General features: G+C 38.4%; 2 protein-coding genes across 2 annotated transcripts; one reads left to right on the top strand and one right to left on the bottom strand.

The window, feature by feature from the left end:
• Positions 1–30: 30 nt before the first annotated feature.
• slc25a35 (solute carrier family 25 member 35) lies at positions 31–9262 on the bottom strand. Its single transcript, XM_008427662.3, has 5 exons — positions 8697–9262; positions 8556–8621; positions 8328–8480; positions 6307–6441; positions 31–3926 (listed from the first exon to the last, which is right to left on the bottom strand). The coding sequence occupies exons 1-5, from the start codon at positions 9066–9068 to the stop codon at positions 3756–3758; spliced, it is 897 nt and encodes a 298-aa protein (XP_008425884.1). The 5' UTR covers positions 9069–9262; the 3' UTR covers positions 31–3755.
• A 2705-nt stretch (positions 9263–11967) lies between these two features.
• Positions 11968–20080, top strand: grk1b (G protein-coupled receptor kinase 1 b). Its single transcript, XM_008427663.3, has 8 exons — positions 11968–12412; positions 14935–15641; positions 16609–16736; positions 16963–17120; positions 17226–17309; positions 17405–17529; positions 18731–18932; positions 19058–20080. The coding sequence occupies exons 2-8, from the start codon at positions 14943–14945 to the stop codon at positions 19339–19341; spliced, it is 1680 nt and encodes a 559-aa protein (XP_008425885.1). The 5' UTR covers positions 11968–12412; positions 14935–14942; the 3' UTR covers positions 19342–20080.
• The last annotated feature ends 4072 nt before the right edge of the window (positions 20081–24152 follow it).

Genomic DNA, 24152 nt, shown 5'->3' with positions numbered 1-24152 from the left:
ACAGAAAGCGTAAAAAATGACAAACAGGAATCAATACAAAAATCCTTTATTTGCTCTGCATGTCCATCATCACGAGAACATAGACAAGTCTGTTGTTACACATTGACTGAAAACTCTCTGCTTTGTCTACGTTACATGAGACGCATCTGTCATATGAATGAATGTTTCAGACAAAATCATTTTGTGTGAATGGAGTATTTTTACGTCTTTGCAACAATGCACGTAAAACAAGCAAAATACCTTAAAAGAGGAACATTTGCTCTTTTATTAAGCAAGTTGGCACAATATCCTGACTTCTTGATTGAAAGTTTTAGTTTTCGTAGAGGTTCATTTTGACCTTCTTCCTCCACTGCTGCGATGTGTATTTTTAGACTACCACGATCGAGATCAAGCAGACATTCACGATGGGGATTAAGGATTAAGACGCTGGATTATAGTACTCAAGACTGCATCTACGACATTACAACCAAAACAGCTCGGCTCTATGAATAGCAGCCTCCACATTTGTTTGTACCCTTGACAAATATTCGTACAAAGCCTAATGACTAATATCATTTCTCCCTGAGAAATTTGTCACAGAATAATTTTAACTGTCTCCATCGTTGTACTGACTGTCCATTTTAGCAAGGCTAACTTAAAGGTGGGAGTTTGTTCTTTTTCTGTGTGAGATTGTACTGCTGCCAAATAGCAAAGAGGTGAACCTAAATTATAAGGTTTTTGTACATTTTTACGCTGGATGCTACAGATGTCAAGAGGAGACAGAAGTGTAACCTTTAAGTCGAGGTGCTCTCAGCAATACGGCATAAAAGCAAATGGTATGATTTGTCAGCATGCTCTTAATAATAGCTCAGTGTATTTTTTTAAAATGGAACATAGATATAATATGTTAGACTGTGATCCTGTCTGGTCAGAAATGCTTCAAGTTTTGCAAATACTCTTTCATATTGTCTTTAAAAGGTATGTAACACACTGGTCTTCATTTACACAATTCTGCTAAACAAAATATTAATACATAGTCTTGCATACACAAAGAGCCCTCACAGGGAATCATTCATAGTCTCAAAAAAGCTCTGAGTGATACAGCCAAGCTACTTTTTAAAAGTAGAGAAAATGGCAATAGGTCTGCTTCGCATAAAATGGCCAGAAATCTAATTTACTTCAACAAATCTCAGTCTACCTCCTGCTTCCTTTCACAAACAGCTCATTACATTTATGACTCTTGGAGATAGGGGTGCGCCGACGGGAGTTTTCTGGCCGATCGCCGATCTTTAAAAAGCCTGACCTGCCGATTCCAATTTTTGGCAGCTCTCACAGGCGCGCAGCAGCTGAGGTAGATAAGATCGGTGGATAAGCACTGCTTCACATTTAAGTACCGGCCGAAGAAATCCACAATTTATCGGCTGGTCGATTTATCGGCTACCCCTACCTGTAACCACCTGTAACCTTCATGTTAGCAAGAAAGCACCAAATCTGCCTGACAGATGAGACATCTGCTTTGGAAACCCTTCCTCAGAGGATAAAGCATGATGAGAGTTGTTCTGATGATGCTGGAGGTAGTGAAACAGACTGGATAATAAAGGTGAGTGGATGACAGCTTAACAAAACTTTTGTTTTAAAAAGTTGCTAAATTTCTAGCTGTTATTTAATCTGTAACAAAAAGAGGAAATGTCACTTAAATAAAAAAAGTGGACAACTTAGGTCCAACTTGTCTCTCGCCCAATGACTGCTGGAGACAGGCTCTATCCCCCTGCTGACCCGACCCAAGGATGAACAGAGTGAATGGATGAGTGGATGGTCACTTATGCCCTGGATGAACTTTTAAGGCACAAAAATCATTATTGCATCATATTAAATATACCTTTAAGTAACAAAAATAAGTCTCCTAACTTGCAAGTGTTTAGGCATTTTTAAAAGTACTCAGAAAAGTTGCTGAAAATCTGGAAAAATTGTAACGAAACAATTCCATCCACAGGAAAACAAGGTTTTACGCTAAAATGAAAATCATGCTCTGGTTATGCAAAACAAGAATTTAGTAATAAAAGTCCATTCATCACCATTGGCAATTTGAGAACCTTAAACTCAAATTTAACTTTGTTCCTGTTCACCGACTTCCTGATTGAACTCATCCTAAGCTTAACTGTATATAATAATATGCTGAGTGCTCAGGGTTAACAAACATGCAACGTGTTCACAGCTGTTATGAATTCACATTATTAAACTTCTCTGATAAAAGTCAGGCTGCATCATAAACCTCAAAAACTGGACGCCTGTACTCGATCTGCTACAAAGAAAAAAGAAAAAAAAAATCACCAACAGATGCCACTTATACTAACGTCAATGACCAAAACCTCATATTTTCATAATTTAAAGAATAATTGAATGGCTACATCACATAAACTGAGCCACAACCATTCCTGCCAAGAAACTGTGTTTAATGTGTTGCAAAGTTTTAAAACTCTTAAATCAAAAATGATCCTTGGATTTCAGCCTGAATGGCCAGAAAATTTGAATATCTTATGTAGAAATGGAAAACAAATGGAACTGATTTGTAAATGTTTTTTTTTTAATTTAAATAAGCCATTTTAGACATTGTAATAGTTATCTGGACTATTAGAGAAAAACTGAACCTGACTGATGAAAAAACGAAACTACTTGTGCTGCTGGATTCAGATTTTCAGGACATAACTCTTAAGTGAACCTAAACATAACAAACTATCACATGCGACTCTGTGCTTCTGTTTTTGCGAAGTATAATAAATACTGATGCTGCATGACACAGAGACATAAAAACCTAACCTATATCACTCAATCACATTTTTTTCCAGCAACTTTTGTTTCTTTGACAGAGTTTATACAACTCTTGGTCCTTTCTGTTAATAATACACATCATGGCTTTTCGCCTCAGTGAAATTTGTTGATTTTATAATGTATAAAAGAGGTAGCCAGGAAACACAGCACCCTGAGAATGGAAAAAGGGAAGACACATTTCTTTTAGTTTCAGTTCCCGTTTTAAAAATTTCCCTGGATCAGCATGGGATCTGTTTTACTTCTCCCACTGTGGACACTTCAAAATGACTTTTCTGTCATTTTTTACCCCCCGCCCCCACTAACAATCCTGCAACGAATCAGAGTTTAGCCTCTAGTTTCTACGAAAGTTTCTTTTTTATTTGACCACTTAACATAACAATTCTTTCTTATTTGCACTTCATTCACGAACTCTTCAGAAACTCTAACAAATTCAAGAAATTCTGGTTTAACAAGCAGCACTTGCACCGAGGAGAGATTTTCCCTCAGCAATTAAAGCATGTTTCAACATTACACTGCGTGTCAGACGGGGTCACAAGTCTATTCAGACGGTAGACATGATTTGGCTGCAACATGGGCTCATGTGATGCTTTCTCCATAACGCATATAGTGCACAGTTGAAATGCTTTGGAATGATGTAATTAGAGTCATAAGGGGTATGACGTGTTTGCCCTATACGACATACTGCGTGTGTTCACACGTAGCAATGAGAGAAATCAAGACGGTTCCATTAATGATTGAGCTTCTGGGTGAAGTTTCAGACCTAATTTTCTGCGTATTTCAAGTTTAACGTGTTTTGTCAGGGGAGTTTTGAAGGCAACCTTCGCTCCTTTGCAGTAAAAATAAGTAAACAGATAATCTCCTAGTTTTTCCCCTCTGCCTCCCTGATTGAAGATTCATTTCACCTCTGCACAATGAGTTACCCTTTTTCTTTTTTGGATTCCCTGATGTTATCTGAGCTTCTGGTACAATCTGCGCAGCTCATCCCAGAAGAACAGGGACAGAATGGTGTGTGGGCCGAGTCGGAAATAAGAGGCTCCCAGGCCTTTGTAGAGTCCTGTGAGGCCCTCCTTTTTCAGAGTCTTGGAGAAGCAGTCACTGAATCCCTTGTAAAGCTGCCCCTGCGCAAAAAGACGAGAAAATCGCATTAAATCGGTAAAACAGAAGCTCTCTGTCTTTCCTTTTCAGCCCCAAATCACATTACAAACACAAACCTCAACATATTTTCAGGGGTATTTTATGTAACAGAAGAACACAAGTTGTGAAAGGCAACAATAATAATAATAACAAAAGCATACAGTAGATAAAAGTCAGAAGTTGCTGCGTAAACGACTAAGCAACTATGTGCTCTGGTCAGAGGTGATCAAGAATTAACTTACATTTAAGATATTTTGAGTGGCAAGAAATTAGCACCGCATGTCCTTCTGAGCACACCATCCATGCGGTGATACACGGTGGTGGCAGCATCATGCTGTGGAAACTGGTGAGAGTTCGTGGAAATATAGACGGAGCTAATCCTTAGAAACTGATGTTCACAGACTCACCTTGGGCTGACGTGGCAAAATATACGGCTTGTGTACAAATGCACACGCCGCACTTTTCAGGTTTTTATTAAACAGAAACGACAACAAAATAAAAGCCCTACTTTGTGTTGGTGCACCAGATAAAAAGGTTTGTGGTTATAATTTTACAACAATGGGGAAAAGAGTCAAAAAGTACCTCAAATAAAGTAGCAGAAGAAGAAATGATATCTTCTTATCCCTCACATTTCTCCAGTATCAGGTGTCCTTGAGTTTGAGTTTACACATTTCATGCTCCAGATGACATAATGACACGACTGTCACAGTTTACTTACAACACCTTGAAGAGCAAAGGGACAATGGACACTATAAATAACCTGCAGATTAAGAGCTTCATGGAGCCTTAACAACGAACTACGACTTTCCCACAAGAGGAACGAAGCAGTTACTTGCACACCCTTTGCATTTTCAAATGATTTGGCACAGAGACAACATTATGTGCCTTTGAATCCCGACAACAATTTGGAGGCGAATGTAAATGCAGGTCTGGAGTCCGAAAGCATCCACACACACACACACACACACACGCGCGCGCGCACACGCACGTACACCCACACACACACACGCAGGCACGTACGCACACGCACACACACACGCACACACGCATACACACACACACACACACACACACACACACACACACACACACACACACACACACACACACACACACACACACACACACACACACACACACACACACAGACTGACCTGAAAGCTAAAATTTACATAAACCTGACAGGATTAGGCAAGGATTAAAAAACGAATCCATGGCACTGACTAAAACAAAAAAGTCATCCTTAGAGAATGTATTTCTTAAGTTAATAAAAACCTGAAACAGTCAATTTGAAAGTAAAAATTCTTGATGATCAACATAACGTTGCTCAAGTTGTCATTCAGCATATTATATCATCTGAAGCAACTTACAAGTGCAAACAAGCTAATAAACTCACACCTGGAATGTTTTCACTTCAGAACGTAGCCAGAAAAATTAAACTGCCGATCATCTCGTTTGAAATCAGCCAAGCCTCAGCAGGCAGCGCTTTCACACGGCTTTGTGTGTTTTGTAATTTCTGAAAACGCCTCTCATGACTATAACAAAGCCTTGTTTCCTCCACTCAGTGTGTGCTGGACCATGTGTGACATGTACACACCTCAGGACAGAGATGCCTTCGCCTCGCAGACTAAATGATCACCTGACTGTCTTTCGCTGCAAGTTAAATGGATCCAATTGGCACACACAAGGGATGAAATTATTGAAATAACTATCAGAAAATACAGAGTCAGAATCTTCATTAATGAAGACAAAACGTCTGCATAGCATAGAAAGAAATAAAGTAATATTATTTATCAGAACGTTGCTGTGGACACTCAATAAGTCCCTTTGTCCATTTTGTAGCAATGGTGCATATTTGCAGAAAATATGGCATCTTTAATTAAGAGAGTTTTAATTTTTTGACAAATCCAAGTAAAAGTTTAGGTAAAGATCAAATTACAGATTGGAAAGAGACTGATGCACCAGAAATTTACTAAACCTATACTCTTTCTGCCTCATTCTCAATTTCTGTTGGGTAATTTTTTGCATTTAGAAAGATGAATTATCTTGGTCTCGTTTACAATATTAACTAAGACCTTGTGACGTAAGGTGAAACTGCTATTTTGGTAGCCTTGTTGTTTTATATTGTGCAAGCTTTTAATATTCAAACGTTAAAACTGTTCTAAGTGTCTAAATGGGCATCTGTGACATTACATTTTAGGGTAAATTTATATGAAACCTGTAAGCGAAATCATAGATGTTAGCATCTGCGTGTAGCGTAAACACAAGGCATCTATCTGTTGGTCCGATCTACTGAAAAACACAGACTAAAAACTCCCCCTAAATGGACACCCACTCGTTTCCCTTTATTTTTATTTCACTTACTTTTCCCGAATGGTCGACAGGCTGGTTGTAGAGCCGCGTGCTAACCACATCGAAAGGCGTCATCGCCAGCACCACCATCACGCTGCTGATCATGCCGGCACTGAGAGGCACCAACCAGCTGTCCTGCGGGAAAACCTTTGCAGAGATGGGAACGTCGTTAAGGCATGCGATGAGCGAGCGCGGGCTCTGAAGCAGTTCTGAGAAGAGGTCTGGCTGTGCAGTGGCAGGAAATGAGCCCATCCTTACATAGCAACTATATCTAATTTTAACTAAGTGAAACAGAGGTCTGGTTCTAAAATTAGCACCTGTGTTACATGCATTCTACAGTAGCAACTGGTTACTGGTTTTCAGTATGATAGAGTCATGGAGGAAGTCTTAACATACATTTTTCAATACTGTAATTAGAGTTTTAGAAAAATCTAATTAGAATTGCAGGAAATTGCTTGCACTGTAAACAACCATCCTCTGCTGCAGAGAGAGAAACGCTGATCCGAACGAGGCGGCTGTTAATGTTCATTCAACACTTTGAAGTGTGACCAACTAGGACTAAAAAACATTGTTCATTTCCTCTGCTGCCTTTGATAAAATTACAGATTACTACTCTAAAACAGCGCAGGAAATTATCGTTCACAACTTCTCCTTCTGTTCACTGATTGGCCGGGTAAAAAAATCGACGAAAACAATCCGAGTGAATGGGAGAAAGCCCAGACTTTGCTGAAAGCAAAAGCAGCAGAATTGCACAGGAAGTCAATGGCTAAACTTATGATGTCTTCTCTAAACCCCACAGGTTTTCTATCAGATTTAAGACAAGCAACTGAGATGGCTACATTTTGAGTCTGGTGAACCATTTCAGTACTCTATCCATCTGGATGGTTAAATGTATGGGTGGAGCTGGATATTGAGTTTATCATTATCCAACTTAAATAAAAATATTCACATTTTTATTTTTGTTAACTGCACCTTCAGATTTTCATTTAAAATGTTCTCGTATTTTAGAGACTCCATAACGGCATCCAGTCTAATAGGATTCACATCCTCGCCTCTGGAAGAGAAACAGGCCCACAGCATCAAACATTATCCACAGTGCATAACTGTGAGCACAGTTGTTTTACCACATAGTAGCAACTCTCAATCCTCCCTGAGGAAAGTATCCCGACTGGAAAAAGTGAAACTCGCTAAGCGACGCTGCATTTACTATCCAATATAGCTGCACACATAAAGAATGTAGTGGCCTCAATTATACAAGCCACAAACTAAGCACTTCTGACAGTGTATAATTTAATAAACTATTCATTTTTGTTTTTCCCCCCCAAGTTCACAATGTCTGTACTTCTCTGCTTTCTAATATTGGTCAATAAGAGCAAGATCAGGTGGTTTCATTTTTGTTCCTTCACTGACAAACTGCTTTTTTTTTAGATCCTCTCTATATGTTTCTGTGTAAAATGCCTATAGCTCCTGCAATAAAAGATGAATTTATGTAAGGCTTACTGCACACTTTACCAGAAGTACCAATAAAAGTCTCCATAGGGAACAGATCCACAGTACACCAACAAACCCTTTTACCTATTTAAATGTGTTATAGTTGTAGACCAGAGAGCGGCAAGCAGCGTATGAGTCTGTTTACATTAAACACAAGGCTGTCCTGTATTTCAGATGTATCGCAGCTTGTAAATGAGTCAGTGTAGGCTGGGATGTTGGGAGGAGGGGTTCGGCCCCGATGACTTTTTGCAACGGAGCAAGTTACACAACTTTGCAAATGGTTGAATAATTCCTAAACTTCTTCCTGTCAAGTAAAGATAACACTCTTTAATCACCAGAATACCTCTGGGGTATCAAGGACTCCCTTCAGCTAGAGTTTACTCAGACATCTCTTTCAAGTTATATGGTCAGTTAACCCAGATACTTTCAAACAGTGACGCCATTTATAAAACATGCACACACCTAGGAAGCTTATAAAACAGAATTTTACATCTTGGCAGGAAGCCATCTTCATAAAACCCTACGAACGAATATTTTCTAACCTTTAGGTCGACGACTAGCTCCTTAGAGGAGGAGAAAGTTGAGAGCTGGGTTGCAGAGCCTACGCTGACCCTTGGTACAGCAGCACTGGAGCCCCTCCACAGTCCCAGAATGCCGTGCTGCCTGTAGATGACTTTGAGAGCATGGATCATCCCCTGACCGGAGAAGAAGGAACACATGAGAAAACTGCATTTACATTGTCACCGTCACTTTGTGTCACTGTGTTTAACCTCGTGTCTGTGCTGATGTCCCACTGCGATGGAGGAGGTAGACTGACTCTGCAGATGAGTCTTCACCTGTCAGTGTGCAGAGTTCATCGTTATAAGTCAGAGGTGACACCTGACTTGTTCAAAGTGAAGTCAGCTACTAACCAGGTACACAGGGCTGCCCATGACGGCGCCCACCACCCCAGCACTAGCTCCCGCTAACGTGGTTTTCACCGCGCTGACCCTTCCGTTGGTGTGGATGTAACCTGCCGACTCCATGATGGCGTAGGAGCCGAGCCGGACTCCATTCATGAAGAACTGATAAAACAGTCCGGGGACCAGCCCTTTCTGCAAGCCGGCCAGTCCGTCCACTTTACCGATAGTGTAGAAAGCGTGGAAAACGTTGCGATAGTAAACCTGGTAGGTGCCGCGGCTCTTCAGCTCCCCTTGAAGTTGCATCCGCGTCTTGACGACCTCCAGCGGGTTGGTGAAGAGACACGCTCCGCAGGCCGCCACGCCGCTCAAGACGAAGTCCATCCCGGTCAGATCGACACAACGGGCAGCGGCGGAGTTCGGGGTCGCTAACGCTGGTTTCTGTCCTTCATGTTTGTGACATCTTTCTCAGCTGCGATGACCCCGCCCACTTTTACTGTACAACTCCCCCATCCGCCGTAATATCACAAGCCGCAGATACATGGCCGCTAACTGAAGCGCGCAGACGTTGCTGCTTCACGAGCTTCCTGTACTGTCGGAATTTTGATAAACGAAAAGGTCAAACGCGAAATATCCGCTGAATGCGGGGAAAGAAAATGGCTACTTCACAAATGTATCTGAATTAAATTCTTATTCTATGTAATTTCCGATTGAATTTAATCAATTTTGTATCTTTAGGTCATATATTAAGAAATATAAATGACAGATAAAAACGAAGAGAGAAGAAATAAAGTCACTACTTTCCATGCTTTCATAATCAAAAGAATAGCGGCAACATTAACTATAACCCATCATAACTATAAACAGGACCTTCTTGCTCTCTGTTTCTGTGGCACACGATACAGTTACATCAAACCCACATTTACGTCCAACCCAGTTTTTAACCCACATTTCATCTTTTCCTTAAACATCTCATCTTAAAAAACCGAAACAATACGAGTGTTCGTCATAACACGTCTTTATCTAAACCTTATCGTAGCCCATTTACAGGCTTTGTCTTGTTACAGATTATATTTATTATATTTATAGAATCGTGCATAAAGTAACTAAAACAAAAGCTGCAAAGCAGAGTGTAAAATTGGACAGTGTTTTATAAATAAATGTATGCGCTTCATATGCACTTAAAACACATTTTGCTGCTCTGTACATTAATCCTCCAAAAAAGAAAAATAAAGTCAACCCAAGTTTACCAAAGTAAAATGATGGTGGTGAAGAAAAGCGTTCGAAAGTGGAAAGCCAAATATTGACTTTTGACCTTAGTTGGCCACCATTCCTTCACACTAGGGGGCGACAGGCAGCCACCTGTACCTCAAACCGAACAGGCTCAAAAAAGAAAGAAAATAAATAGATATTAATCATAATTTTCATTATAATAAAGTAGTTATACATTCTAAAGTAGTAATAAATTGTCTATAGCTTGCTCGCATAGAGGAAGACCTACAACAGCATCACTGGCTAAACTGGGAAAACAGTCAATTCAAAACTACAAACTACTTCAATGTAATAAAAGACTGCTGTTTTTGAAATGAGCCAGTGTGTAATATGAACTGATTCAGGCTTGGGTTTATTTCACACTATTTAGATCAGTTCGTGACCCAGCGCACTGGGTTGAGTTTCCAACTCAAAAAATGGTTTAAAGCGAATAAAGTGTAACCTAATGGCAGCTAAAGCTTGAATTTAAAACTGACCTAAAGCTTAGATGATCAGACAAGTAAGACTTAGGATAAAATGTATTATTTGTATCAGTCCAGCTTTACCACTGCTATCTCATTGCAGGGTGGTAAGACTAAATTAAACTGTGAAGCATAATGAGACTCCTTTTAGTTTCTCCTATAATCCAAGAGGGTCATGATCTTTAAACAGTTTTTTTTTTTAAAAACTACAACCTCTGCCCCAATAATATAAATCCATCAGTTGGATTAAATAAATGTCAACGGTTTATTAAGGGGGCACATTCTGCAGTCTTTTTCTCCAAACTAATCAGAGTGAACCAAAGTGAGTTCAGCAGAGGTTACCAGGTTAGTCTCATTGAGTTCATGACAGATTAGTGTTGGAGTCGGAGCGCTGACGTCCAAAACCTCATTTAATTACATCTATATAATCAGTTGACGGACGTGCAAACACTATAGCAACAACAATGTCAACAATTGTCATGGGAGTTTTCTTTTCTTCTTTTAACTTTAGGGCATTATTAAACACTGATATATCCTCTGACGATAGGAGACAAAGGCCTTTCAGTCGGTGTGGAGCAGTTTGCCCTTGCAGCTCTGTTTTGCTGACTCTGTGGAGGGTTTTAACAAAGTTTTTAAAAACATTTTTTTTATTTACCCAGGCTTTTATCTCTTGATTTTATTGTGTTTCTTATGCTGGTTTTGTGTTTTGTATGGTTTTAAGGCTGATTTCTATTGTACAGCGCTTTGTGATTTTATTTCTGTGAAAAGCGCTTTATAAATAAACTTTACTTACTTACTTTACTCACATTGGAATTATAAAATGAAAGCGGGATTGTCACATTTATACATGGCCACTTTACTTGCTAACCCCGCCTGGTTAAGTAGGTTTGACGTGTCCCTGAGCTGATTAGACTGGAAAATAAAACATGTTTTATGTTGATTTGAAGAGCAATGTACCAGAACATTTAATCTTATAATGTGCAAAATTGTATGAAGCAATATCCTTATTATGTTTTTTACTGAGTTAAATTAAATGAAAACATTTTCTTTTCACTTCAGATTTTGTGATCAGTTAACGACTTGGAGATGTAACTTGATATCATTTTAGTGTGTAAATTGAATTCTCCTTACTTTATTGTAATGAATTATTATGAGCTACTTTATTGGGCCTCTTTGTGTCCTGTGCTATCACTGTGTCCTCTTTAGCAATGTGATCTAAATCCCTCTTCTCCGATTCCTTAACCACCCACTAAATCCTCTCACCTGAAACGTACCCTCTTAATGCCGATGTCCTCCTTTTTAAAAACACACAAACGATGTAAGGAGAGCAGAAGCATTTTCATTAAATTCAAAGTCTTCACTTTATTACTGAGAGGCATACTGTAGGCAGAGAGAAATTCAAAGGTTATGTTGAATCCTCGTGAGGATGTGAATTTGTCTGAACCTTCAAGGGTCAGATCCGCATTGGTTCAATCACCCCACTCCGTGGCATCAAACTGAAATCACATTATTGCTAATTTTATTGCCTCGTTAGGATCTAAAAAATATCATTAAATAAGAATTCGGGTGGAAATGATCAGATAAATGCATCAGATGGTCCTGTTGAAGATTGATTGGATGATTGTAAAAACCCAGGACACTACACTCTTTAGAAAAACCGTCCCATGAGCTGGATTTCCTGTGACCATGGCTCTTTCTGTGTGTGCCAAGTCGCTTCCGCCTTTTTATTATCCGGCTGTAATCCTCAGCAGCCAGTGAGCTGCCAAACGGGATCTTAAGAGCAGAGTGAACCTCAGCCTGAAGTCTTCACCTTCCCACCACATCCCACTGCAGGAAGAGGAGATGAGAGGAGCGCTCTGACAGGACAGAGATCATTTCTGCTTGTCCTGATTTATCTAAAAAAAAAAGAAGAAGAAAACAGCAAATAGGGATAAAAATATTTACGGTTTTGGATCTAAAATCCTAAATTTCCAGGAGCGGAAGAAAAACAACACGGTAAGTACTACTTACTTTGTCTCAGGTATGTAACAATGAAGAGAACAATCTTTGCAAAATCAAAAAAAAAAAATCACAACATTTCCTGGTTTTGCTGATGATTTTATTCATTGTGATAAATATGTTGAAATAAAATCCAGGCAAAGTGATTGAACATCAATCAAAACAGATTGCTTTCTGTTTATCTTTTATAATTGCGTAAAACTAAAACAGCACAGTCAGGCTTGGTCTCAGAGAGCCACATAATTTGGGCTAATTAACAGCCATCGGTTCATTAAGGGTAATTAACGTGAAGATCAGTCATTCATACGGAAAGCTGTGGTGTTAACGGTCAAGGTTAAATGGATTAAAGGCACCTGCAGAGGCCAGCGTGTTACTATCTGCTCCAGCAGCACCGGGTCAGGAATGAAAGAAACACTCAGAGTGCCCTGCTGATCCACTGATCCACATTACACCTCATGCTCAGCTGTCTCAAAGAAATGTTTTTTAATAATAAAATGTCTTTTTATAGAAACCGCAAAAGCAAAAAAAAAAAATAAATAGTTTGATTTTAAAAGATATGTGATCGACTGCCCCTTTGTTTTAGTCTTGCAAGGTAAAAATAAAATAGTTGCAGTCCTAAACTATTTAACATTTATGAACTGATGATTGCTAATTAAACTAATTAAACAAATGTTTTTTAAAAAAATTAAACAATAACAAACAAAAAAGCTGTGAGGTATACAGGAAACCAATCTAGATGAAGAAAATCAGCTGAGAATGAAATGCTTGTTTACATTCACAAGAATCCCAAACAAACATCGTAGAGAGGAATGTGAACACAACTGATGCGAGAGACTAGTGTGTCGCTACAGGACGAGTCTCACAAAAGACAGTTTCACCAAAGGGAGTAATAAGGTGGTATGATGTCCTAACGCTTTCCTCAGTTAAAATACAATATTTTTTCTTCTTTAATTTATTGACTAAAACTATGTATCTTCTCCCTCTCTCTCTAACCTGTAATAAACAACTTTCTATGCTTTTGAAAGCACTGATTGTTTAAAGGGTGCCTTAATTTTTCCACATGACTCTATATAAATACGGATGTTTCTGTTTTGTCGGAAGCGATCATTCGTGTTTGACTTGTGAACAGCAGAGTGCAGCAGATCCCAGCATGATTTAACACCAGGTCCATTACCTTAATCTGTACTTTAAAGCAGGTGTCCAGGAGTAGATTAGGCAGCAGACCTTTGGATTAATATATTAGAGATAAGTTGCTAATATGTTAGAGACTTATTTAAGTATTTAAATACCCTTTAAATACTTAAAGAGTATCTAAGGAATCATAAAGGTATTTTGGAAGCACAGTTGAAATAAGCATCTTAAATTATGTTTCCCATTTGTGTGTTCAGTTTTCAAAGGAGGCGCCTGAACGTGAAGCAGAAACATTTACAATCTCAGCAGAATTACCAGGTTTTCTAAATGTTGTCACAATATGAAGTCTGATCTTTAATGGAAACAGTGCTACCCCAAAAGGTCAACCATTCATCGTTTATATCCACTTGGTGCCTGACTCCAGTTGTCATTGAAAAGACTGGTGAATAATTTGTCTTAATAAATTAATAAATGGTGCCAGAGGACTTACTTCACACTCAAATCATTTTGATTTATGAATCTGAAGTTACCTACGCTCTACTTCCAACATTTGAATCATATGACACGTTACTAAAATACACCGTTTGTAACTGTAACATAAATATCTAAGGAGGAATACAATGAAATGAGGTCAGTCACCATGACCTGAGAAACAGCTGCTGGAGAAGGGAAAGATAACGGCAGAGGAATCCGAGAAAAACTTTCCAGAAAATGAAGGTGGGAATGTTAGATAAAACATATCCGTCACATAGAGAAATGCAGTAGATGTGAAAATTGTATCTCAAATAAAGTTGTATCTCTCAGCTCCCTTCTTATGTCATCTTTGCTTTCAACTAAATATGATAATTATTGTTTGTGGCTGAATTAATCACTGCACAAAATGTTTCCCTAATCACCAGCATAGTTTTAACCCTCCTGTTAAGTTGCGGGTGAAATTGACCTGTTAAAACATTTTTTTTAAATAGTTGGAAGGATTTTTTGTGCATGAAACTTGTTCTATTTGTCTTAATAGGTGAACTCTACATATACATTGAAAATGGTTCATTTTACACATTCATTTTATTGTTTTTTTGTTTGTAGGTTTTTTCAGTGGTCATAAAAAATGTAAATTAAATTTTTTACGTCCCAATGACTAGGAGGGTTAAACGTCATTAATGGCGCCCCCATTATTTTAATCTTTAAAATAATTTTTCAGGATTTATGTCCAGGATTACGAATCATCCATTGGCTTTTAGTTTGAAAAGAGCTGAATATAGAAAAACAGTGGCTACTGTTTAAGCAATCAGGAAAGAGTGCCCATGTAACAAATGATGGTAGTTTTCTAAGCTCAAAGCCCTTTAAAGACACTACTTGTGCTTTATATTCCTATCCTCCTTCTCTTGACAAAGGTAAAGCGATGGACATCGGTGGTTTGGAAACTGTTGTAGCAAACTCAGCTTACGTGTCAGCCCGGGGCGGCGCGGATGGATGTGCAGCAGCCGCCATGCGGGACAAGAAAATGCGTGCCAGGCTGAAACTTCCTCACATCAGAGACTGCCAACACATTAAGACCACTGTAGACACAACCTTTGAAAGCATGTGTACCAAACAGCCCATCGGCAAGCACTTGTTTCAGCAGTTCCTCCAGAGCAGCGCCACCCACAAAGATGCAGGAGAGCTGTGGAAAGACATAGAAGACTATGGGATAAGCCAGGAGAGCGACAGGCTGCAGAAGGCCCGGAGAATGGTCAACACGTATTATGAGACAACTTCAAAGCATTTCTGCAGCTTCCTTGTGGAGAAGGCCATCATTCGCGTCAAAGAAGACCTAAAGAACGTCCGTGCTGACCTGTTCAAGGAAAGTGAGCAGCAGCTGCTCCAACATCTGGAGAAGAAGGCCTTAGACGAGTTCAAGAGCAGCATGTTCTTCCTGCGTTTCGTTCAGTTCAAATGGCTGGAGAGCCAGCCCTTTGATGAAGAGTGGTTCATGGACTTCAGGGTTCTAGGTAAAGGAGGGTTTGGGGAAGTGTTTGCCTGTCAGGCGAAAGCAACGGGCAAAATGTACGCCAACAAGAAGTTGGAGAAGAAGAGACTTAAGAAACGCAAAGGTTACGAGGTAAAGCAGTAACTTCTATTGTATAAAATGTTAAAAATCCTTTGTTAAAAATGTTTTCTCTTGGCAACTTCAAGAGAAATTGAGGCGCTTTCTTTATGTCCCTTTAAATTTGTCACATTTTGTCATTTAAACACACAAAACTTCTTTGTGTTTCATAGGGGATTTTAGAGATAGACCAGTTTAGAAAAATTACTACTTTTTCTATACACACAACTTTGAAAATAGTGGTGTGGTTTTGTTTTCAACCTCTTAAACCCTTAAATATACTTGGAGTTATATTGTTATATTTACTTGGAGTTATATCGTGTTGTTTAAGTGTTCCCTTTATTTTTTTGAGCAGTGTACAATCCCCTCCTATTAAAGGCCTTTTGAACTCTGTACTGAAATAGCGTGAATATTTTCCGAACTTATCAAATAGTGATGTTTTGTTTGCAATTTGCAAGTACACAGATCGCTCTATTTTCAGCCCAAATTGTTTTCATTTTTTTCCAAACCACAACAGTGGTTTCTGTGTTCAAATTTACTTACTGGACTTAATAATAAGAACTGAACTCAGCTCAAACGCACCCCTTCAGCACAAGGATCTTGTGACTTGAATACCATTTGTTCGACTATATAATGCGGTTTTGTGAGGAGAAATATCTTAATATGAATCATATCTAAGAAAAAGCAAAAAGATAACTCGTGCATTTACCACAGACAAGCTGACAATAAAATATATTTGTTCTGTTAAAAGTGAAGCTTCTTCCTTAAGTAATTCTTGCAAAGTATCTAAAAGAAGAGTTGTTAATAAATCTCATAGAAACGCCTGTAATTCACGTTCCTCAAGGAGAAATCTTCAAAGGCGGCTCAACGAGGGGGAAAAAGGTCTGACATGCTGAACAGTAGGGTGTGTAGTTCTGTGAAACAGACAACATTGACTATTCCTGGAAGTGCTGATTAATGCCGTTTCCGTTTTTTTTTTTAGGGGGCGATTGTGGAGAAGCGTATCCTTGCTAAAGTTCACAGCCGCTTTATAGTGACACTGGCTTATGCATTCCAGACCAAGACTGACCTTTGTCTGGTCATGACCATTATGAATGGGGGAGATCTCAGGTACTCTTTCTAAACACTCCGCAGGACTAGAGAGAAACATGTCATAGAATAATCCTGCAGTCAAAAAGTTTCTTTGAGATCAGAGTAAAATCCTTTCAATTAGCTTAAGGTAATATGCTAACTAAACAGATGTTATTGGCTGCGCTTTTAAGGATGCTAAATTACCTAAAAATGATTTCCTATATTTTTCCTATAATCAATATTACATCCGCTCTTCATTCCTCAGGTTTCACATGTATAACGTGGATGAGAAAAATCCAGGTTTTGATGAGAAGAGAGCACGGTTTTACACAGCTCAGATCATCTGTGGGTTGGAGCATCTTCATCAGCACAGGATCATCTACCGGGACCTGAAGCCAGAGAACGTCCTGCTGGACGACGCAGGTCGGCCATTTAATCCATGTTACCAAGTGATTCACGTCTTTTCAATATTTAACTGTGTTGTCTGGCTCTCATCTCTAACATTGAAACCACAACCTTTGTGCTCAGGTCATGTCCGGCTGTCAGACTTGGGTCTTGCTGTTGAGCTTCCACATGGAAAAGATAAAACTACAGGCTTCGCTGGGACTCCAGGTAAATGCGAAGTAATAAAAGTGCCGTCAAAATCTGTCCAGATAAAATAAATATTGCGTTGTAAATTCAGAATCATCTTGCTTTCATTCCTAAAGGTTTCATGGCTCCAGAGTTGCTACAGAAGATAGACTATGACTACACGGTGGACTACTTTACTTTGGGTGTCACCGTGTACGAGATGATTGCTGCTAAAGGTCCATTTAGAGTAAGAGGAGAAAAGGTACTTTGCTCATTTGGTAGATTTATCTATAAAGTTAAATCAATCAAACGACCAAGTTTATTTGTCCAGCATATTTCAGCAGAAAGGCAGATCAAAGTGCGTTACATCATAAAAACACAAAATTACAAAATTACTTTTGGAGTTTTCAGACTTTAATTAGCTGAAACGGTGTAGATGAGAAGAATTGCTTCTATTTGTCATGTTAAGTTAGTGGTCTGTGAAGGACTCACAGCAACAGAGATTTAATGGAAAAACACACAGGAGGGACGGCAGCAACAGAACAACGAGAGATGATAGTGATTACTAGAGTCAACACAGATGATAGTTCACTATTAGCAAAGTGAATGTCAGCCGTGAAGGGAACTGAGGTTAAACAGAAATACGAGAAATGACTGACCCAAAGCTGACAAAGAAATTCAGAAACAGGAAACATGAACTTAGTTTAACACAGATCTCAAGGAAAGAGTCTACACAATGAAACAGGGCAGAAGATCTAAAGAAAATGACAATTTCAACTTTAAAGGGGCAGCATTATGTAAAATGGACTTTTTTGAGCTTTACATCATGTTTTCATGTTATTCCCTCATCAAAAACATACCTGGAGTGTTTGAGAAATCCTTCAATCTCCCGGGGCAACCATTAAGAAACGATGCAAAATGCCATGATGGATCTAGCGCCGCCTTAGACGTGCTGCTTCCGCCTCACAGAGCACTTTACCTTCACGACTCTCCCACTCAGCTCCTTCAGACTAGCCAGCTGCAAGGCGTAATATATTACTATTACTGTGCATAGTAATATAAGAGCTATGTCTCAGTGAAATGCTGCTGTGATTACTTCCTGAAGGCAGAGGTTTAGAAAGAGCAGAAGTTTTTAAAGTGACTTCCAAGGCATTAAATTACCAAGTAAAACTTATTTTTTAGTCATATTCGAGATCTAGAGCTCTGTTTTTTGTTATTTTGTTGTTTTTTTTACAATTGCAGTTAACATAATTACTTGATTGCTCTATAAAATGGCACTTTGTGGCCTGGAAAACACATAATACAACTTTAAAATTGACAGAATAATGAAAGCACAGAGTGACAGAAACCCACAAAGCCAAAGATGATAAAACCATATTTGTCTGTCACATAAAATCCTAAAAATACACTTATAGTTGTAATGTGACCAGGCAGCATATAAAAAGCGTTTTCTCTTTGTTCAGGTGGAAAATGACGAGGTTGCTAGAAGAACCTTGAATGATCCTGTTTCCTACCCGCCGAGCTTCAGCAAGGAAAGCAAGGACCTTTGTGAAGGTCTGATGGAGAAGGACCCGGCAAAACGACTGGGCTTCAAAGACAATGAATGCACAGAGCTCAAAAATCAGCCATTCTTCAAAGAAATTAACTGGGGCCGCCTGGAAGCAGGTCAAATCAACTGCGCTCAACTAAAATAAACATCTCTAATATGCAAATGGAAGTAGATTTAAAAAAAAAAAACATGGATATGCTAAAGTAAAACTGATTATTCTCCCTTGTTTGTCCATTTGAAGGCGTGCTGCCTCCACCGTTTGTTCCTGACCCCAAAATGGTCTACGCCAAAGACATCGATGAAGTGGGCGTGTTCAGCACAATCAAAGGCGTGGTCCTGGACGACAAGGACACAGAGTTTTACAGTGACTTCGCTTCTGGAAACATCCCAATTCCCTGGCAGGAAGAGATGATAGAGACGGGCGTGTTTGGAGAAATGAACATCTGGGGCGAGGGCGGCAAGCTGCCCAACGATCTCGACCCAAACTACATAGAGGCCAAAGGCGGAGCCTGTGTGCTGCTGTGAGCGAGACACGGCTCCAGAGCAGGAGGAAGGAAATATCACAGACTTAAGCATTAGCCTTTGTCTTGGAAAATGAAACTTTTGCTTATTTACTGGGAAGAATGAACTGATAGAGAAGGTTTTTGAGCAAATGTTATGCTTATGGAGCTGATAAGAGAGTTTTCAGTGAAGATGTTTTTTCTTCTCTGTCCAAATGAAATTCCTTTGAACCAGGTTTGATTAAGGGACAGAGGTACCAATTAACCAGAGACGGGAGAAACTTAGAGAAACTCCCTACAGGAGAGAGCTGGGTGGAAGGCACCACTGTGTACGTGACTGATAAGACATAAAAGGAGAATTTAATGTGCTAAGCTTCACGTCTTCTTCTTCCTTCTTCCCTCTTGCTTTTCTTTTCTCAGACGCTGATATTTACTCAGATTTTCTAAATAAAATATCTAAATACAAATGCGCGTTTCTCTGATTGATTCAGTGCATCGCTCTTTCCCAAAACGAAAGATTTTCCCTAAACACCTTTTAGTACATCTTAAGCACAAATACACAACTGTATTTATTTTTTAGTCTATAAAATATAACACTGTTAAAGTATTATCAAACAAATGTAAACATGGCCACACTCAAATGAATATAATGTAAACTTATAAGATTATCTGCCACTGTTGTATGAATAAAAATGTCTATGTGCAGATGTTGTAGAAAATAATACTTTTTAAAACATTTAATAAAAATGTGACAAGCAAAAATATATCCTGTCTTCCTCCTCTTAAATTGTTTGAAATTAAAATATATTTTTCCTTTTCCAATAGCAACATTGTTTAGTGAATACAAAAAAGGGGATTTGAATTAAATAAGGCCAAAAACTGTTTGTGTTCTTAGGACACACTGTTTTTTTTTTGTTTTTGTTTTTTAATAATTATTATATTTCTTTTTCCTGGTTGTTTTTTATTGGAAATGCACACTGAACATAGACATATGTCTTTTTAATTTCAGGTAAAACATTATGGGACTGATTTGTTGAATTTTTAACCAGTGAACCAAAATGTAGCACTCGAGTCTGAACAATTCCCTATGATGATCTCTTAATCAAATTCTTTATATTATGTTGCATTTATTTTACATATATTGTATTAATCATTTTTATTTCTTATTTTACTTTTATTTCTCATTAACTCTGTTTCAAGTTTTTGCATACATTTTAAGATTTTCCATTTACCTAAGGTGTTGTTATTTTTAAACTTTATGTAACAAGCTTTTCTTACTTATGTTCACTATGCATTTGTTTTTTCTAGCGCAAAGTTTTTTTTAAGGTGATTCTCAAGTAATCAAAAGGGAGGAGTTGTGTCGGAAAATAAAACTTTCGCTTGTTTACTGGGGAGAGTGAACTGATAATGAAGGTTTCATTCGTTCAGCAAGTGTTATACTTACAGAGCTGATAAGAGAGTTTTCAGTGAAGATGTTTCTTCTTGTCTTTCCAAATGAAATTCCTTTGAACCAGGTTTGATTAAGGGACAGAGGTACCAATTAACCAGAGACGGGAGAAACTTAGAGAAACTCCCTACAGGACAGAGCTGGGTGGAAGGCACCACCGTGTACGTGACTGATAAGATAAAAAAGGAGAATTTCATGTGCAAAGCTTCACTTCTTCCGTCTTCTCTCTTGCTTTTCTTTTCTCAGACATCATCTGTCTTAAAGACGCTTTGTGCTGCTCAAATTGTCACCGAATCATGATCAGAGAAGAAAAACAAAAAAACTAAGAAATACCACGAGCGATGGAGACTGAAGACTCCAAGGAAATTCTACCAATGATTAACATACTTCCCTGAAGGACACTAAACACATAACAATCATAGCAGCACATGAGCAATGAAGAAAAATAGAGGGGAAAAAAGGGGCATCATGCCAATCAGGACCCAGAAAAAAAAAGTTTGAAAACAAGTCAAAGGCAGCCTGTAGACAGTTCAGCACAAACCAGCTGAGTGTAAGATAATGGCAGGCAGGGAATATGCTGAATGCTGTGACCAACTGGATGGAATAATGTGCAAAATATGTGCTGTAAGTCCCACAGTCAGAGTGGTGAAGACTGACAGACAGACGGCTAAACAACCTGACAAAAGTGGACAAGAAAGCATTAGGGAAAAAAGTGAGGAGAAAAATAAATCAAATAAAAAGTTAGCTGCATAAAGTCTAAAAAAAACAGAAAGGTTTTTCAGGAATTCCCATTTCACCTGAAAACTCATGATTTTCACAATTCCAGGAACAACCTGTGACATTTCTAGATCAATGCTTTCCTTCTAACCCCACAAAGCCTTGAAGTAACTTTCATTCTTTAATGCCTTGCACTCATTCAAATGCAGACAAGCAAACACGGTATTACAGCATGAAGATGTGGTTCACAAGCTCTTAGTCAAACAGGTGCAAGACGTGCACTGGCATCATAAAGCGAGTATAATGCAGAATCAGCACACGGGTGAGTATCAATGATAATGGTTGTTTTAAATCACATCAGACAAGTAATAATGTGTAAAACAAATATATAAATGTAATATTACTTTCACTGGTTTACAGTTTCTGAGTCGTTTTGATGTGCATAAGTATCTTTATTATCCCCTTTTATGTAAAGGAGAAACTTAAAATACAGTTTTAGCAAAACTAGAACAAAATCCAAATCAAAAAAGCAGAAAACTTGATCCACTGGCATTTTTTTTTTCTTTCAGCGATATTTGGCCAGGGGCTATTATTTCATAATTACTTAGGAAATAATTAGAGACTAAAGTACTTCCATTCATAATTTATGACATCATTCCAAACAGTAACTCAAACTAAATGCTAAACCTGGACAGCTAAAAAGGTTTAAATCGATCTCAGTCTTAAATTTTACACAAGGTGTTAAGATTTGCACAGAAAGTGCAAACATTATATCAAACTGGGATATGAAAAATATATATACTGTATGTGTATATATCTCATCACCACAAACAACCAGAACATTTCTCAGATGTATATTATAGACCCAGTTCAGACCAGCTGTTCACAACAAAAGGCTGAACATGTAAACTATTTAATGAAGACCCGTACTGAAGCACTGACCTCACCGAAACTCAGTCTGCAAATACCGATCCATTGGTTTGACACAAAGGCGACAGGGATTGATCAGTTTTAGCTGAGCACATAAATGACTCATAAATCTAAGTATAGCTGGGAGAAAATTTAACAAACACTTTCCTTCTTCAAGATCCAAACTTCTTAAACTCTGGAAAGTCCCAAAATCCTAAATTGTAAAACGTAAGGAAAGCAAAACCTTTTCATTCAGACTATTAATGAAGATGTTGTTGGTATGGAAACGCAGCAATTAAGAAGTGAACGCTACTCACTTTCAGGTGATGATGCACCTAATTCAGTTGTGCAGTCAATGGTTCCTGTAGATGGAGAGCGTGTGAATTCATAGTAGACCCAATAATAAATGGATCTTCAGCATCTTTGTGTTTTCCTCAAGGTGGATGAAATCACAAGATAAATAGTTCCAGATGCCAGTCAGTTTCAGCCCCAAACTTTCAGGTGTGTGGTGGAAAAAGATCAGAAGGGAATTTATTTTTCACCCTCCTACTGAGTCCGAGCAGAAAAATAAGAAATGTTTGGTTTTGTAACAGCCAAACCCGAGTTCACAGCTAAATCTGTCAGAAAATCGGAAGACAGGAAATAACTGAGTTGGAAAAATCTTCCAAGCCAAAGTGAGCAAATATTACCAAGTCAAAATATGAGCTGTGATAATAAAATTCTACCAAAACAAAAAAAAAGTGACTCTGAATCTAAATGTGTTTCAACAGAGTAATAGCAGTTTAAAAGTGTTCACACACATTCACACAAATACTTTCTATTTATGCGTTACATTTTTCCACCACATTTGCATGCTCGCTGTTTGTGAGATGAAATTTACACACTGAAAGGATTTATTGTTTGTTGTCATTTTATCTCGCCCTTTAATTTCACAGCATAAATAGATAATGCAAAATCTTTAATTACCATAATAATAATAATAAAAAAATCTGCTTCAGCGTAAAGAACGCTGCTGGTTTCAGTAGGAGGATTGTTTCAGTCCACCTTTTGTTTAGTTAGGTAATATGTCCTGTCAAATGCAGGTGGTTGGTTGTTTGAAAGGGAGGCACTTTTTAAGCTTCTCACTATCACGTTTCATATGAGTCAGTAACAAATAATAAAAAAATAAAAATCTTGGAATCAACTGAACTCCTTTATCAGCTTAGATTGTCAGAAGAGACTGAGTCATCACATAGCTGATACGGTAATTACAAATAGAGATGGTGTCATATGCAGTATGGATCCGACTCATCGGCCATTTGTAATCAAAACTCGACACAGGTGTGTATTTATCTGACACACCCCGTCCTTGTTCCCACATATTATAGAAACCTAACGGCTCACACACACGTAGACGCCTCGTGACCTGACACATTTTATACAGTAACTATGTGCAATAACTGATTTCACTGACATCAGCAAAAAAACAACGAAAAAAATCCCTAAATGAGATTAAAAACTTCCACTTAAACTCAACAGTGTTCATGCCTTGAGGTTGGTGCAAACCCCGCAAGGTTGCCAGGCTTTAAAATTGAGGAGGTCAGTGCGGACATGAGTGCATAAATAATTCAGATAACAGAAGTGAGGGATAAAATAATAAAACATTAACAGGCTAATAATCAGGAGCCAAACTTAATACCTGTTTCACACTGTAAGCACTGTGACAAAGCACTTTGAACCGCTTTTTTTTTTTTTTTTGAAGACAAGAACTCCCCTGCGATAAG

The sequence above is a fragment of the Poecilia reticulata genome, chromosome 14, assembly GCF_904066995.2.
Source record: "Poecilia reticulata chromosome 14, P_reticulata-male-v2, whole genome shotgun sequence".
NCBI classification, from domain to species: Eukaryota; Metazoa; Chordata; class Actinopteri; order Cyprinodontiformes; family Poeciliidae; genus Poecilia; species Poecilia reticulata.
The sequence above is the reverse complement of the archived record's forward strand: the minus strand, read 5'-3'. Positions and strand labels throughout refer to the sequence as shown.